The sequence below is a fragment of the Cupressus sempervirens genome, chromosome 3 (assembly GCF_028749045.1).
Source record: "Cupressus sempervirens isolate cs-2001-9-10 chromosome 3, ASM2874904v1, whole genome shotgun sequence".
Taxonomy (NCBI): domain Eukaryota; kingdom Viridiplantae; phylum Streptophyta; class Pinopsida; order Cupressales; family Cupressaceae; genus Cupressus; species Cupressus sempervirens.
This window is the reverse complement of record NC_143120.1, coordinates 1089340406-1089358514: the sequence shown is the minus strand read 5'-3', so window position 1 is coordinate 1089358514 and position 18109 is coordinate 1089340406. Positions and strand designations below refer to the sequence as shown.

General features: G+C 34.9%; 1 protein-coding gene across 1 annotated transcript; it reads right to left on the bottom strand.

Annotated features, from left to right (window-relative positions):
- Positions 1–15834: 15834 nt before the first annotated feature.
- LOC149570568 (cyclin-U2-1-like) lies at positions 15835–17434 on the bottom strand. The gene is made up of 2 exons (XM_089817920.1): positions 16995–17434; positions 15835–16427 (listed from the first exon to the last, which is right to left on the bottom strand). Exons 1-2 carry the CDS (start codon positions 17384–17386, stop codon positions 16151–16153), a joined length of 669 nt encoding a protein of 222 aa, XP_089674046.1. The 5' UTR covers positions 17387–17434; the 3' UTR covers positions 15835–16150.
- Positions 17435–18109: the final 675 nt, after the last annotated feature.

Sequence of the window (18109 nt, the reverse complement as noted above, 5' to 3'; positions counted from 1 at the left end):
CTACCCTGCAAGTGGACTCCACTCTAGATGCCCAACCCTCAAACCTAGGTGATGCAGAGTATGTAGAAAAAGCACCAAACTACCCTTCCAAACTCCAATCAGCACCTTACCTTGCTTTCAACCTCTAAACAACAACTAGACCTTAATCTAAGGTTAATGACTAATCCACTAGACCTCTAACATAGGCAAACTCTACCTCTAAGTGGACTCCATTTCACAAGCCCAACCCTCAAACCTAGGGTGCTCAAACAACTTGGACCAACCACAACACTTAGGGACTCCCTATCACCAATAGGCTTAAAATGAAAAATACTTCTTAAATGGATCCAAAACTCAACTTTTCTGATGGTAATGGTTTTTTTATAGACTAAACCAATAATAAAACCCCAACTTTGAATTTTCTCACACTCAACAATCAAATTGCAAAAACTGTTACCAACACTTCTTATTAGGACAATTCCTAGTTTCAATGGTCAAACTCCCAAACCATAGAAAGGACAATCCAATATTTTTACATCACTAAAAATAATTCAAATACTCCTAAGAGATTCCAAAATATCAATCAAAAACTCTACTCCAGCATCAAGTTATGCCCACTTTGTGTCATAGTCCTAAATGGCCAGTTTAGGCTGGGTTACAAAGAAAACATAAACAAATGGGTTCAAATACTTGGTTCAACCCCTTAGATCTCTTCTATACCATTAATTTTTCCTTCTACATGCTTCACCTAGGTCAAACCAATCAACTTGGGAGCTTGATCCTTCTTTTTCCTTGAAAACTAGACTAGACATAAGACTATGTTCAGTCTAGGGCTTGCCGGTAAAAATAGGTGCCCTACTCCTACAACCATGAAACTCTACCATCTTAAATAACCCTCTCCTAAATTGCATTCCACAAAGTGGCATTGAAATCCCATGGTGGGTTTGCAAGTTAGGAGGCCATCTTGCTGAAACCCTCAAATTTAGGGTAAATTTGGGTAACCTTCACAAAATCTGCTATAAATTTTTTTCTAGATAAGATAAACACTTCAAACCAAATGAAATATAATCTTGACTCAACCCTCTATCCAACCATATGAATCTTGTGCCACTCCCAATTTGTACAAGCCATACAGAATTGAAAAAATAGTAAAAAAGGCAAAAATTCTAAGTTTTATTCACCAAATGTTGTCCACTCATCCGTACAATAACCTTCCCCATGTGTGGAGACCTTAAATAAGTGCCTTCCAATTGTTAAAACTTCCATTTGGATGGTTGGAAGACTATAAAACTTCCTTTTTTGAGTTTGACAACAAAAATTGCAAAAATTGCTCTTTAGCAACTTTTTGCATTTTGAAACTTTCTTGCACTTTTGCACTTTTTTACAAGCCTTTAATCCAAAGGTGTCTTAATGACTCAAATCCACCTAAAACATCCTAAAAACAACAAAATACTCAAAATCAAACCTATTATGACTCCTTGGTTACAAATGGTCACTTGGCTTATAACCACACCAATGTGCCATTGTACCTTACAATTGAGTCTTTTATTACAAGTATGGATCAAACTTCTTTCCTAATGATTATAACCTACTAAACACCTTGAATTCATGCCTAAGAGCTTTAGGTGCCCTGCACCACTAGGGTTCTCAACTGACTTAGATCAATCACTACTTCTTAGGGACTCCTCTTCTCCAATAGGCCTAAAAAGGAAAACTCTCCCTAGATGGGTTTAGAACTCAAATTTCTTGATAGAAAATGTTTCTATGGACCTAATCTCTCAAAAACACCCAACTTTAAAGTTCTCAAACCCCCAAAAATTGATTTGCATAATTGTTACCAACATTTCTAATAAGGTTAATCCTAGCTTTCTCGGTCAAACTCCCAAACTTTGCAAAGGGCCACACTATATTTTAACCTCTTTAGACACCCTTTAACCACCTCTTAGATATTCCAAAAGATCAAACTCTAACTCTGTTCCAACACCAACTAACACCCACTTTGAGTCATAGACCTAATTGGCCAGATTAGGTTGGGTTACAAAGGAAGTATGAGTAAATGGATTCATAGACTTGACTCCACCCCTTGGAACTCTTCTCCACATCCAATTAATCCTCCTAAACCCTTCACCTAGGTCAAATCAATCAATTTGGAAGCCTGAACCTTCTTTCTTCTTCAAATCTAGACTAGACATATAGCAATGTTCAGTCTAGGGCTTGCTGGTAAAAATAGGTAACCTACACCTATAGTTTTGAATATCTTCCATATTGAAGTACCCTCTCCTAAATTACATTCCCCAAAGTGGAATTGAAATCCCACAGTGGAATTGCAAGTTAGGAGGCCATCTTGAAGAAACCCTTAGATTTAGGGTAAATCTGACCAACCTCTACAAAAACTAATGTAACTTTTGTTCTAGATAAGATAGAGAGTTCAAACCAAATGAAATGGAACACTAACTCAATCCTTTATCCAACCATACCAAAATTTTACTCCTGCCAATCCGTGTAGGCCATAGAGTATTGAAACAACAGAGAAAAAGGTAGAAATTTTGAGTTTTATTCAATGTTTATTGTTCACCCGTCCATACAATGGGTTTCTCCTCTTGTGGAAACCTTAAATAGATGTCCTCCAATAGTCACAATCACTTATAAACACCAACACTAATAATTTTCAACACTAATCAACAAGAACACTAAAATATTAAGCTCAATCATAACAAAAGATAGATTATTATATTCGAACTCATGAAAAACACTAGCTCATTGGTCAAATTGATCATATATAAGTATAGATATCTAGTATGGTTGGATAGCTTTGTGAATCTTCATTTTTTTGCACTTGGAATGAGGTTTTAATTCTCTCTAAAACTCAAGATATTCCCATTTTACTAACTGTTATCCCCATTTTGTGCCATTACCTAGGGTTTCATCTATTTTCCCTCATATATTGAGATTCCATCATGGGAAATTAACAACCCTTGGTGGAATCCAAGTTAGAACTATTTTTTTATGTTTCTTTTGGTTTTAGATCAAAAGAATGAGGCTGGAGAGAAAAACTTGATGCCCTAGGCATGCAAGATCATGTGCGTGCTAGAAATTTGTAGCAACATCTTACATAACTTGCTACAAAGAAGGTTTTGAGGCTTGAAAATTGGAATGTGATCATATTACATGATACCCCTCATGTTCCAATTTATTTATTGAATTTTTTCTCAAGGGGTAGGGTACTTCCTTTGTTAATGGATGCCTAATTGCCTACATTCCTAAGTAAGCCTTAAAAAACTCAGTTGTTGCATACTACTCTTGAGATCCCAAGGCTTTATTATGTTGTATAAAACCAAAAAGGGTATCCAAATCAGTGATTCTTTTCTTTGGTTTGTGAGGAGATGTTTGTGATTTTCCATGTTCAAGGCTACAAGCCTAGTCTTGAGTTTGTGAAGCAACTAGCCAATGAAAGTTGCATAGTTTGAATCTAATGTTGGATTCATGTTAGTTTGGAACTAAATAAACCTTTTTTATTCTTGGAAGTCACCCCTGGTCATTATATGTATTTGTGGGGTTTTGTGTCAAATAAGCCCTATGATGCCCTTAAGAGAAACTAGTGATTAGTTGTCTTTGTGATAGGTTTTCCTTGTGATTGGGGATTCCTAGTAGTGGTTGGGTTTCTTAGAAGGTTATAAAGGTCCTCAGGGTCATTAGGTTAATTTTTAGGCATCTAGGAGTTAAGACGTCAAAAATTGTAAAAAATTGCAAAAGTTGTCAAAGAAAAATTGCAAAAATGTTGACAATTTTGAAGGAGTTTGGGAATTGGTGAAGGGCTGAGCATTTGGAAATAAGTTATTTTACTATTTCCAAACTTTTTCCAAGTCGTAGAATTAGAATCAAATGAAAAATGTAAAAATTGCACTTTTTGTGCAAAGTTGCATTGTTGAAAGTTGTAAAAGTTGCTCAAATTTGCAACTTAGTGGAAAAAGGGCCGTGGGATCAAACTGTCTATTCCATTAGCTCTGGGTGGCTAGGTAAACCCTATCCCCAACCTTGTCCTATCTTGTTGAGCGCTCGAATGTTCTCAGGCATGCCAAACTGAAACATCCCTAAGGGTCACTAAATGCCATATGGTTGTGATCTTTGATGGGGCATATCTCAAAGCTCGTGCGAGGTATGGATGTGATTCTAGTTCCTATACGACCATGTTGTGGAGACTTATAATAACCTCTCTCACTTTTTGGAGATCATACTCCATTTTGATTTTGTGACGCCATCTCGAGTGATGCTGAAACTTGTAGTGTTGGCTAGTACAAAGTTGCCAACTGCCAAATCTCTCTCACCTTTCATCGTGGGATTGAACTATCTACTTCATTAGCTCCAAGTGGTTGGGTAAACCTTATCCCCAACCTCATCCTATCTCGTTCAGTGCTTGAACATTCTTGGACACGTCGAATTGAAACATCCCTGAGGGTCACTAAATGCCATAGGGCTTCAATCTTTGACGGGGCATATCTCGAAGCTCATGTGAGGTATGGATGTGATTCTAGTTCCTATAGGACTATGTTGTAGAGACCTACAATAACCTCTCTCACTTTTTAGAGATCATACTCTATTTTGATTTTGTGATGCCATCTCGGGTGATGCTAAAACTTGTAGTGTTGGCCAGTACAAAGTTGCCAACTGCCAAATCTCTCTCACCTTTCATCGTGGGATCAAACTGTCTACTCTGTTAGCTTCGGGTGGCCGAGTAAACCCTATCCCCAACCTTGTCCCATCTCATTGAGTGCTCGAAAGTTCTCGGGCACATCGAACCGAAACATCTTAAGGGTCACTAAATGCCATAGAGCTGCGATCTTTGATGGGGCATATCTCGGAGCTCATTGAGGTATCTATGTGATTCTAGTTCCTATAGGACTGTGTTGCGAAGTCCTACAATAACCTCTCTCACTTTTTAGAGATCATACTCTATTTTGATTTTGTGACGCCATCTTGAGTGATGCTAAAACTTGTAGTGTTGGCCACTACAAAGTTGCCAGCTTCCAAATCTCTCTCACCTTTCGTCGTGGGATCAAACTGTCTGCTTTGTTAGCTCTAGGTGGCCAAGTAAACCCTATCCCCAACCTTATCCTATCCTGTTGAGCACTCAAACATTCTCAAGCATGCCAAATTGGAATGTCCCTAAGGGTCACTAAATGCCATAGAGTTGTGATCTTTGACAGGGTATATCTCAGAGCTCATGCGAGGTATGGATGTGATTCCAATTCCTATAGGACCATGTTGCAGAGACCTACAATAAAAATTCTCTCTTTTTAGAGATCATACTTCGTTTTGATTTTGCAACGCCATCTTGGGTGATGCTAAAACTTGTAGTATTGGTCAGTACAAAGTTACCAACTGTCAAATCTCTCACCTTTCATCGTGGGATCGAATTGTCTGCTCTGTTAGCTCTGGTGGTTAGGTAAACCCTATCCCTAACCTCCTCTCATCCTGTTCAATGCTCGAATGTTCTCAGGCATCTCGAACCAGAATGTCCGTAAGGGTCACTAAATGCCATAGACCTACGATCTTTGATTGGGTAATATCTCATAGCATAAAGCATGGTAGAAGACTTCGAATATTGCATGATTTGGGATTTCCAATTCATTTGGTTTGTGTTGTGATGATTGATAATGTGTGGCGTACAGATTACTACTTCTAGGAACTAACGGGATGGTGTAGTGTATTGTTTGGATTGGCAAGTGTTAATTGATAAGTAGAATTCCAATGAGTCTTGAGTGTTCTATTCATTCTCATGAGAGATGGGTTCATGCAAACTGCTACTCATGCAACATGGGTCAATGAATTTGACTTAGAAAAAACGTAGTTGAATCTTGATAGAAATATCACAATTTGACATGTGGAATATATATGTTACTTATCAATTAACAAGCTTAAGGGGATTACTAATGAATGGTTCGTAAGGCACAACACTTGATGAAGCTTTTACAAATGGAGTCGCAAGAAGAGTGGTTTTAACCATGGGGGAAACTTTTTAGTTAAGTGCACTTGAGTTGGAGTAGTACTAGGATGGGTGAACTCCCAAGAACTATTGATACTTCACCTCTCTAAGCATCAATTAGATTCAATGAGTGTTAAGTGTTCTATTCATTATCATGAGAGATCAGTTCTTGTAAACAACTACTCATGAAACATGGGTCAATGAATTTGTCTCAAACACTACACAGTTGAATTTTGATAGCAATATCACAATTTGACTTCTTGTAGAAATGTCTCCTACTTATCAATCAATGATCTTAAGGGGAATTCTAATGAATGGTTCATAAGGCACAACACTTGGTGAAGGTTTTGCAAATTGTGTTGTAGGAAGAGTGGGTTTAACCATAGAGGAAACGTTATAGTTAAGTGTGCTCAAGAAAGAGTAGTACTAGGGTTTGATTTTTTCCTTGTCTCTTACGTTTTGACAAGATTATCTTATGCATTTGATCTACTTTACAAAATTTGCACAAATGAGTTGGCATTACCATGTGACAACTCTGCTGCATTATGGAATTTGCTAATTTGCATGCCTCAGGTTTGAACTAGTAAGTGAAACTTTGGAATTTGCCTTCCCTTGTCCTAACCTAATTTTTGGATGCATTGGTTTGGTCTTTCTCACTAGATTTTTTGTACTTACTTTGTTAAGGTGACCTAATTGAGGCAATTAGGCCTGTATAACAGTCCAGTTTTGGAAGGCTTGTAAATGGCTTCAACACTCGCCCTTTTGGGGACATAACAAACCCAATAAAGGGTACTTGGAATGCTAATTAGTTCCTAAGGTCTTTTGGAAGATATGGTACTTGTTTCCTAATTTTTCTTTGGAAGGGCTAGTAGCCTAGATGCTGCATTATAAGGACAAAGTTATGAAATTCATGTTTGGGTTGTTGTTTGGCCATGGTTCCTTGGTTTTAGTGTTGTGATGAACCCCTTAATATGTTGATCAACCTTATTTGTGAGAATTCACCATTCATGGGTATGAAGCCAAGTTTGTTAGTGCAAAGTTGTATGGATTAATGATGATCCCTTAGTGTTATTGTTGTGTCAAGGTGTAGAAGTTTGGGTGTATAATTTGTCTTGTTGGATTGACATCAGCATTGTGCTTATTGTGCCCTAACCTCTGCATCATTCTACCTATAAAATTCTATCTTCTATAAGGTACAACATTGACCAATTGTGCATATAAGTAAATATATGCATTGGAATACATGTGAGTGCCCATTAAGATTGGTATTCTATGATTGCAGATCTAACATATGGAATTAATGAAACCTTGAGAATCCTATTAGGCTCTACATCATAACTAAACCTTGGAATTAATGTAATTTATTGTTTTCAGTTTTAGAATTGTTATATATTTGTAATAATAATTTATGATAAATGTTTAGATCCATAACATAGAAGGCAAGCTTTAAACATGAGCAAGAAGATCATAAATCAATATGACAATGACATAAATTGCAAATGATAAATTTTTGGCTATATGTAATAATTTTTTTTTGACTCTTGAAGTATTATTATTTCTAATATATATATATATGTATGTATGTATGTATGTATGTATGCAGAGTGGCATAGTGGAAGGATACAATTCCTTTACCCTTTAGGCAACTAGGTTTAAATCACCAACAATCTCCTTAAGGACTCACCAAGAGTTCTAACACTTAGAGGTGTTTTCTAGGGCTTCTCACCTCAAAATAATCCTTTCAACACATCCCACAATTTAGAATGGTGACCAAACAACAACTTTGCAAAAGCAAGGCTACTAGGCAAAACATGAAATTTTAAGGTTTTCACTTGAATAGTCTATGCAATCACTGAAGGTATAGTGGATTTTTGTGAGATTTAATACCCCTAACAACATATCCCAAGACCAAAACTTGATCCACTCCAGCACTCCAAGGATCCACCAAAGTACACAGACTTAATAGGGCCCTAAAAGGCTTGGTTTTCAAAGGAGGACCAAAAGAATGGGTTCATGAATCAGGTGTATCACTTAGGATCTCTTCTAGGGACTATTTAAACACTAAATCCACCTTTACTTAGTTGATTTCATTCACCTACAACTTTAACAACTCAAATTCCTACAATTTAGGACCAAATACATGCAAATATTTGGCCTAGGGCTTGCGAGTAAAATTACCTTCCCTTCATTTTTCAACTCCAACTTTTTGAATCTATAAGAACACTCCTAGGGCTTTCATTTACATTGGTTTTTGTGCCATTTGAACCGTACAGTTTAAAGCTATAGGTCCATTTGCACAAAACCCTCCTGAACCTAGGGTTTCTGGACTGATTTTAGAAAAAATGCTCTAACTTTTCTTAGAAATCACCAATAAACCTCAAATAAAGTACATAGGATAGAGGACTCAATAAATTTTCTCCTTTGACCATTAAACCTCCTATCCCAATCTGTACAGCATGTGTGGAAGCGAGAATGCAGCAATTCTGAGCCAAAAAACCAATAAATTTCATTAGAACTTGCAAAAATCTGTACATCAGACCAACCTGTTCTTTTGGGAAGGTTGGGTGTTACATTTATATGCTTTCTTGACTGATTAAATACCATATAAATAGTTGGAATTGGTTCAAACTTCTTCCTCCCTAATTAGCAACTTTTGATAAAAAGTTGCATAGCAACTTTTGTTGCATTTTTGCAATTTTCAAACCAAGAAGTCCTAAGACCTTCAAACCTACCTAAGACTTACCTAAACCTATTCTAAGGTTTTTTCAACCTTCTTTGGAGTATATTCCTTATTCTAAACCTAATTTTTCCCTTATAGATCTCTAAGGATTCATGGTTTATATGAACACCAAATGAACCTTGAACCTTTACAAATGGGCTTGTTATGACATGATCTTATTCCTAATACCTAAAAACCTTATCAACTTGTTGAAGAGACACCTAGAAAGGTGGTATGATGCAGAGTCCTTGAACATGCTTCATAAAGACCTTGAGTACCTTGAGTACCCTGCACCATATATATATATATATAAAGAATCAAAGGCATCACAAGTCTCAATTTCAATAACCACAATATTACAAGAAATCCATCCAGTAATCTAAGAAATCTAGAGAGTAATTCTTCCTTGTATCCCCCTAACAGGGAACCTAAGAGATCACATAACTAATAAGGGTAAAAGTGGAATAAATTTTATTGTATTTTTAACACAAAATTGAAGCACATACTATTCATTTTCAATTCTTCTAACATTAAATATTTTGATATATCTCATTGATTAAATATATGAATATTCTATATTAACTCAACAACCAAGTTCTTATAGGTTCCCAAACATCACTACTAGAAACGCATACATAAGTTCCCATAAGTAAAAACCATCATAAATATATGAAAAAGATTTCATTATAAATAATTGAATCCATTATTAAAATTAGATAGTGTAAAAATCACATAAGCATACCAAGGACAATCATCTTGATATACCCATTCTTCTTTATTGCAACTAAGCATGTGTACATATACATATTACAAGGAGCAAGTAATCATTATATATCATGTTTTCATATACTTCTAACATTTTTCTCCTCCAACATGATCTCTATACAAAATGGATACATAAGTATTATATCATAGTCAGTCATAATACAAAAATATGATGTTGCAACATCTAGTCACAGACAATAAATGATGCAAAATTGGAATGTGTGAAGAAAGATCATCCAAAGCTCTTAAAAAACTCTGGAAAAATACTCAATGGATAAAAGACTTTCCACCCAACCATGGAGCCTTACTACCCCACTCCCCTAAGCTAGGAGATAACACAAGGCCCCACACCAAGTTCAAACATAAGCAGGGGGATAATATAGCTATTTTAACACTGATAAAGTTTATTATTGATCAATATTGTATCAAAAATTCAAACTAATTAGGTATTGAATTAAACTTGATAAAAAAATGATAGAGAAGGAAAACTTTAAACATGAACACGATCATAAATCATATGATGATGACATATCGGAAATGATAAACTTATGCTTAAACAGTGATAAAGTTTATTGTTAATTAATATTCTATCAAAGTTTTGAACTAATTAGGTATTGAATTTGTCATGCATGAACATATCTAATTTAATGTCATACATGAACATATCTAATTTAATATCATACATGAACATATCTAATTTAATGTCATACATGAACAAACATATAATATAAAATGATAACCAATAATGTCATGTACATTAACAAACACATAATATATTATGATAACCAATAATGTCGTACATGAACAAACATATCATATATTAACCAATAATGTCATAAGTCTAATAATTTTATGCATCAAATAAATGTCATACATCAAATATAAAACGTGGGAAGGAAACAAATCTCTTGAGGTCTTCTATTGCCATGTGGAGGGAGATGGTGGAGATGATGGGGTCTTCCTCACATGCTCACTCGTCCTCTTGTTGAGGCTCTTCTCTAACTTGAGCTGATACAAAAAAAAGTAGATATGAATCAATAATTATTATACATTGAAATCAAATATATGTACAAACAAAATTAATTATTTTCTTACTGCCATCAAATAGTCGCTCTGAAGGTCCACCTTGAAGGCTCGTGGATGATCAGGTGTAACAAGACCCTACAACAATTCAATCAATATAATCAGTTATAACTAACATTAGAAATTTTGATACTAACTATTATAAACAATAACTAAAATCAAGAAAATTCTCTCATACCTTAGTCAATGGCTATGAACTAGCCATAGTTGTAGCCACTCCATGATCAACGGACTGTCGAAGATGAGGAGGAGTGTCCGATGTCATGAGCTGCATGTCATACAATACATGTTACATGTAACATGAAACATGGAACAAATATAATCAAATGAATTAAATTCACATGAAAAAAATGTACCTTTACGAAGCTCGTATGATGTCTATGCTTCGAGTCCATAATAAATGTTGATTGTCCTGTAGAGAATTGATGCACATGCATAATTTTTTTTGTCAGTCCTTAATATGATTACTTAATAAATGTATGTATTAATTTAAATGATTAAATTGATACATACCTCTGGACTTGTGGACGAGGCAAAAAATGGGGACAAGGGATCGCTACTAGGCCCGCCAACACTCTGACCCTGAATTTTGAACAATGTCAATAGATACTAATTAATTAATCATTCACTATACATATGAAATGTGATCAAATTAGTAAATTCTAATTGTAATTTAACTGTGTTTCAATGCCAAATGTGTCATTCAGGAATTGATCAATGACAAGCCAATCATCCGCACCATGTCCAACATGAGTGCCAAATGTGCATAAGGATCCGCATGATGTGCACATGTGACCGCAATGCACAAAAGGCTCCCCCTCAACTAATGGACTTGTGCAATGGATGAGGGTCTATGTCAAAGCATTAATGGTCCCTAGAGCACTGGCCTCTACATGTTCCTTCACAACTGAAGGATAGTCACATGCTCACCCTATGGCTTGACCACAGGTGCCCTAACTACATTAGGGTCATGATGTGCCCCCGACATCTCAAATGATGACCCCCCACCTCTACCCTGGGAATCTAATATATCAAAATAATTGGGGATCTCCTCAAGGACAAACTCACAATACAAATTTTTTTTTAAAAATACATGGGGTCCTCATGATTGTTGCAAGGAGGGGCATCAAAAGCCATCCACCATCTATTCCAAAAATTATTTCTAATAACATCGTGTATGCACCAACGGACGGGGAACTGTTTAGTACCCTCTCTAACAATATTTTGTTCACTAGGTTTTCTAAATAATGCACATATTCTAACTTTTGGTATTTCTATTTTTTTAGCATCTTGATATGACAATTTATTTGCATAAAATATTTTTTGTTCATCCCTCTTAACCCGCCAAACATCTAACTAACCACTAAGAGAAGCTATCTAGGTCTTAATGGATTCGAGGGACAATGCCAATTGAGCTCTCATTGGATTGGTTTGTCCACATTCTTTCAACTGACCAATGAGTCCTTATAATTTAGTTTTGCCTCTTTCTATTTCATTTATTATATTTTCTTGTCTACTAGGTGGAGGTCTTGCAATTGGTTCAAGCTGCGGAATTTTTTGTTCTTCTTGTGGAGGGTTTTGGTTTTGATTTTCTTGAGGGTTTTGAGCTTCTTGGGGATTTGCTAGTTCATTATTGATATTTTCTTATAAGAAATCAATTGGAATATAAATAAATAAACAAGTCTAAATTTTTTTTGTAAAAACCCTACAAAACAATATAAAAAACATATCAAACAATGCAAAAATAAATTTAGATAACATACGGTGTGCTCGTGATCTCAAACTTCACCGGCGAGGAGGCATATTGGCAAGGCGGGTGGTCAAAAGTTTGATTTCTTACAATTCACGTATGCGCTGCTATGAGGAGAGGTAAGAAAAAAAAGTGAAAATGAATGGGTTGCGGGTATGCAGCCCATTTATAATATTTTTCTTTTTTAAATGCATGTACACACTATTGAAAATTGAAAAAAAGGGTGTCACCTTTTTGGCACAACTTGGTGCACATACCCATGTGGTGCTAGTATTGGTTGAGTATCTTTTCAATTTTGTTTATCTTCCTTCTTCAGTAGTTTGTCTACCCTTGAGGTTGTTTTGGCTTTCAGGATTCCTTGCCTAGGATTGTGTTTGTGGTTTGATTATTCGTATGTGGATCATTCATTATCTTCCCTACACAGTGGAAGTGGAAGCTTGACTAGGTGACCATGCAATCTTAAGGGAGTGTCTTCTTACCATTTGGGTCCCCCTTAGTTTGACATATTTTGGATGTTCATTGATGCAGTTGTACCATTGTCATTCTTATTTTTATCTTGGAGACATCTATTCAGTTCATATATATATATATATATATATCATGTATTTTGATGCACTTGTATCTATTCTTGCATATCTTGCAATATGTATAGTCAATGTTATTCACTAGATATATTTCATTGTATTGATTGTATTTATGTGTTTGCTTATTAGATGTTGTATATGTTATTTCCTTGTGATCTACTTAAGACAAACTAATTAATAAAACTTTTTAAAATGTGACTCAACATGAAGGAACCCTTGAGTAAATAAAATATGTATTGTATTCACACGTGTAATTGATGTGCATGTGTGTATTGCTTCCGCATTATTGCTATATTGTGTTGTTTACACTTAAGAAAGAAAATAGTTCAGTAAACATTATAGCATGTTAGGTTTATTTCTCTTGGGTTCCCAAGCGGGGTGTTACATCTTGTCATGTTCTTCACTAGATTGATTTTTACCAAACTAAAAAAAATCCATAAATTTGAAAAGCTACATAGATAATTGTTTCTAAACATTGTAATAGTATCTTGTTCGATCTTAATTTTCTCAGACAACTATTTATTTATTCTATTTGTAATCAAATTTTTTTTATAATTAAATATTAAGAAATAAATAATCTCACTCATAATCAACAGTAATAGTTTTAAGCACCACAAAACTCCTATTACAAATCAATTTAAATATTAGATATTACATCATCAAATGTTATATCAAATGTTATATCAAGTATTGAAACATGCTCGAACTACATATATAGCATTCCAAATAAATTTATTAGATTTTATATGCTCATCACAATTATTGCTCTCTGCTTGTATCCATTGGCGTATCCTTTTTCCTCCCTCGTTGACGCCGTCCAGATTCATTGAATGTCTTGACCAATCGTACTCCTAAAATTCCAAAATCTTCCACGCCATCTTTTGGATTGCTGTCTTCATTAATGAACTGGTTGACGTGACTCTCATTTGAGACTACTTTTTGTCCACGCCTTGACGACTTTGAAGTTTCCTAAAGTTTGGTGTAATAAATTTGAGTGATATCTATCAGAATCAAATGCAATTCTGATTGCATATTTTTTGTTTTTAATAAATATAAGAAAAGTACAACTAATGGTACATTTTATTTTTTATATGTTTAAAAATTATTCTTAATAAGTGAAATGTCATTAAAATTTAAAATTGTACAGATGTAATGTAGAATATAATCGGAAATGATGCGAGACACCCAACTCGATGAAATAGAAATTGATCTAATAATAATTTCTGCGTTAATGTTTAAGATAATAGTGCTTTTTAAATTTTGACTGTAGAATAGTTTTCTTAATAATATTTTTCATTTAATAGTCTTTATTATTAAATTATTATTTAGTTCATACTTATATGGCATTCATTGAAGTCCAATTTGTTTGAGCCACTTAAATTTCTGGACTATAATTTATTAACTAATATACAATTTCACCCATCATTTGTAAAAGTTAATGGTAATTGATGAATCAACTTTTTAGAGTCTCTTTCTATTTTTCTCTTTAATATTTTGGTCTTCAACAAATTATTTTGATTTTAAAAATGAGGTTGCAATTAAAATGATTTGTAGACAACTCTATAATTAAGTCTAGGTGTTTCATCTCTTCAAACAAACCAATACTAAATGTTTCATAAAAAATCATGAAACATGAATCTTTGACTGAACAACATAATTGATTTTAAGATTTTGAAAGCACAATGACCAGCTAATACAAAAATAATTCTTCCAAAACCATATTATGTTTTCACCCAAACAGGGTAGAGTGGTGGATGCACAAAGATTACTCCTCTGTAATCTCTGTATCCAACCACCCAGCGAATCAATTCAAATCAAATCAATATTGAGATAATAACTGAAATGAAGTGGAGTATGATCTTTCTTTCTATTTTGTCCCATAGGCTATTTTTGACCTCGTGGACGTTAAAATTTTATCTATCTATCTATCTACTGATAACAAACTGATGCAACTGGTAACCTGAAAAATAAACTTCTACAGTAAACAATATTGTTGTTACAAAAAACATGTACGAGACTGCAATCAAAAAGTTTATATGCCTAGAGCAATCACTGCTCTACATAGCATTAGAAACTTAATATTAAATCCTCTATGTTGAAATAGAATACAAAAAAGACCAATTTAAGCGACAGGTACAATCTACTGTTGCCATGTTTCAGCATGCTCTGTTCTGAGCTATTTCTTGGATGCGTATGCTTGCACTTTCTCTTCCTCTGCTAACTGAAATCATTGTCCCTATTTATAAGTCTCTAAACTTAGCTGCTAAGTAATCAGTGTCCTGCTAACAGGAAGCATCTGAAATATAAATGATCTACTAAGAAAAAATAAAATCAAACTGAGGGAGACTTCACACTATAAGACCTAATTTATAAATTTCAAAAATTGAACTCTAATAACAATATTACAGATTATTTTTCTTCATAAGTTTTTTTTTTGATGGAGGGTTCAAACCTGGGAGACAGTCCAGCGAGGCACGAGGTCTCGGAACTACCAACCAGCGAAGGCCATCACTTGAAGATTTAGAAACCCAATACTGACCCACGAGTATCTGAAACCTCTTCTCCTCATAAATTTAATAAAATGCAAATAGGTTAACACAATCCAATGGAGGAGCAAGAAAGAAGAGTATTATTATTTTTAACAGTATGGACTGAAATTTCTTATAAACCGAGGGTACGTTTGTGTTCACAGAAGACACTCCAAAAAAGGTGGGGACAAAAAAGGTGGGGACGGTACAGTTTTGCAATTAACATACACACACGGTCCCCAGCGCAGTGATTTCAGAGCTTTAAAAGTTAATCGTATATACAAATAAATGGTAAGCTTTTTCGACGCCGGACATTTCTGTGAGAATGTACGAACGGTTTACCAGTATTACCCACGTTTCGTTTAAGTTGAGACCAAGTGAACTAAAATTCAATCCACAGAGCTACAAGCCCTAAATTTGGGCAATTCTAATATTAAGAGAACTGCTTTTGAATAATACATTTATACACATCAGAGATTAATTAGGATTGGTGTACAAATAACTAACAAACCCATCTCCTTACAATGTACTCATAATTACACAGTTATTAAACATCTCTAAAGAGTCGATTTAGACTTCGCTGAGTTTGCTTTAACATCAGTGTAGATTTTGCCATCACTCGGGCGAAGGGTCAAAGGAGTTTGAGGGATTAGAATCGATGATCTGCACTCTGCATATCATGTAGATTTTGCCATCACATCAAAAATGCATACTGGTGGTGGAGAGGGCTCATCGAAGATATTGTCGCTACGCCAACAATCAGGAGCTCGCCACAAATCTCTGCTTGGCCTTCTTCCAACTGTCTTCTCTCCACAATCTGTGCATTTCTTTTCTGGAAATGCAGAGAAGAGTTCTCTCAATCTGAATACCTCCACCCAATGCCACCTCTCTCTCAAAATGTGAGCAATAGCTCTCAAACACGCTCACTGACACATTTAACCTAAAATGCAACATGAAGAGAAATTCAACTTCGAGAACGTTCATTTCCTTGAGCGTTAAGCCTCCCACTTTTGCAAAATAGCCGTTGTTACAATGCCTGATCCAAAAACACCACATTCATGTAAGCAAAGAAGCACCACATTCTATCAGAGCAAAACAATTCAAATAAGAACTAACAATAAGTTAGTGAAAATATAAAAACTCAATGTCATATACATATATTGTTGTCAAGATTAAATATATGATCTCAAAGCCATATACTATCATAAGCATTGTATAGGTTTTGGATCAAATTTATTAAACTCATTCACTTGTGTATTGTCATCAGCTGTTCACAACTATCCATCTTAAAGATGAGAATAAGTGATGTACTTAATACTCATTGCATTATTCATTTAGATGAGAGATAGGTTTTATTCGCAAAATATTTGGGCAATGACTTTAAAGAGATCAGATTTCCACAATCTATTGCATAATATATTTGTTTCTGGATTTGATTGTGTAGAAATTTTTACCATCAACGTTTCGAATTATACTACATGATCCACTAAGTTTTGAATCACACTACAATGACTTTTATTCAAAATTCTAAACTCAAATTATTCAAAAAATATTGAATCTTATTCTGATAGCAATAACATAATGTAAAAAATGATCAACTTACAAGTCATCAAGAAATTTGGTAGCGACCATAACACTGGTGATGACAAGCCTATGGATGTTGAGAGATGTTATACTAAAGTTGGGATTGTTGAGAAGTAGGCGATCTATATAAACATATGCAACAACAAATGCAGAAGGGCTGCAGCGAGAATACTTGAAGATTCTTTCTAAAAACCTTCCAATGTCCATTGCTGGAACTTGTACAGCGGAAAAAGCACATAGATCCTCCCTAGACAAGCTTTTTTTTGAAGAAAGCATAAGCCTTTCATTTCTCGCTACTAGTCTTTGGAGTAGGGATGCTATAACTGCAAGAATATATGGATTTGACTCATTTTCAGTACTAAATGAGTCCGAGCAAGAAAGTAGTCTCAACTTCATATTTATTGGTGCCATTCTTGATTGGTCTATCTACCTGTAGGATTCCTTACAGACCAATTGAAGTGAGCTTTTGGAAATCATATTGAATGGGGAAGGAGTAGATATAAGAGAAGGGTAGGAAGGAGGTTGAAGGATGGAATCACGGACTGTGGAGTCTTGTCCACATCAAGATAGCTTGTCCAAATAGTAGTTTGAGATTTGCCGAATCATTAGTCTGCACGATAGATGTGACGTTTTACTGTTTATGAAGTTCACATACATCACCGACAGTGAATTGTCCGCAGAGCATTGTGAATTCATGTTGTAAATGTGTAACAGGGTTAAACCTCAAAAGAATCTAGAATGCATCCTGTATTTACCTATATATGGTCGGTGACAGCTGTGAACTTTTCAAAGGCTCTGTAGTGGGGACATCCATGCACCATATGGAATGCATCCTTATCAGTCAATTTCCTTACATATTAATCAAAATGAAAATCAGAATTGTGATTCTCGATTTAATTTTGTTTTCTGTTTTGTTATGGTATAGGATTTAGAATTGTGATTTTCAATTTATAATTAAATGCATAAAACTTGTAATCACAGTACAACATGAGTTGGCTTGTACAATATGAATTGGCTTAGTGGTGAAGAACTTGTATTCTTGAAAGATGGTTTACGAGTACAAATAGTACTCCACGAATAAGATATGTATGCTTTGCTTGTAGCATAGTTAGGTGGTCCTTTATTGTTATTATT

Bases quoted from the DNA above. Each gene is read 5' to 3' on its own strand.
- LOC149570568 (XM_089817920.1), bottom strand. From the start codon at position 17,386: ATGGCACCAATAAATATGAAGTTGAGACTACTTTCTTGCTCGGACTCA. The intron at 16,428-16,994 runs GTAAGTTGATCA...TTTTTGGATCAG, and splicing joins ACCAAATTTCTTGATGACTT to GCATTGTAACAACGGCTATT.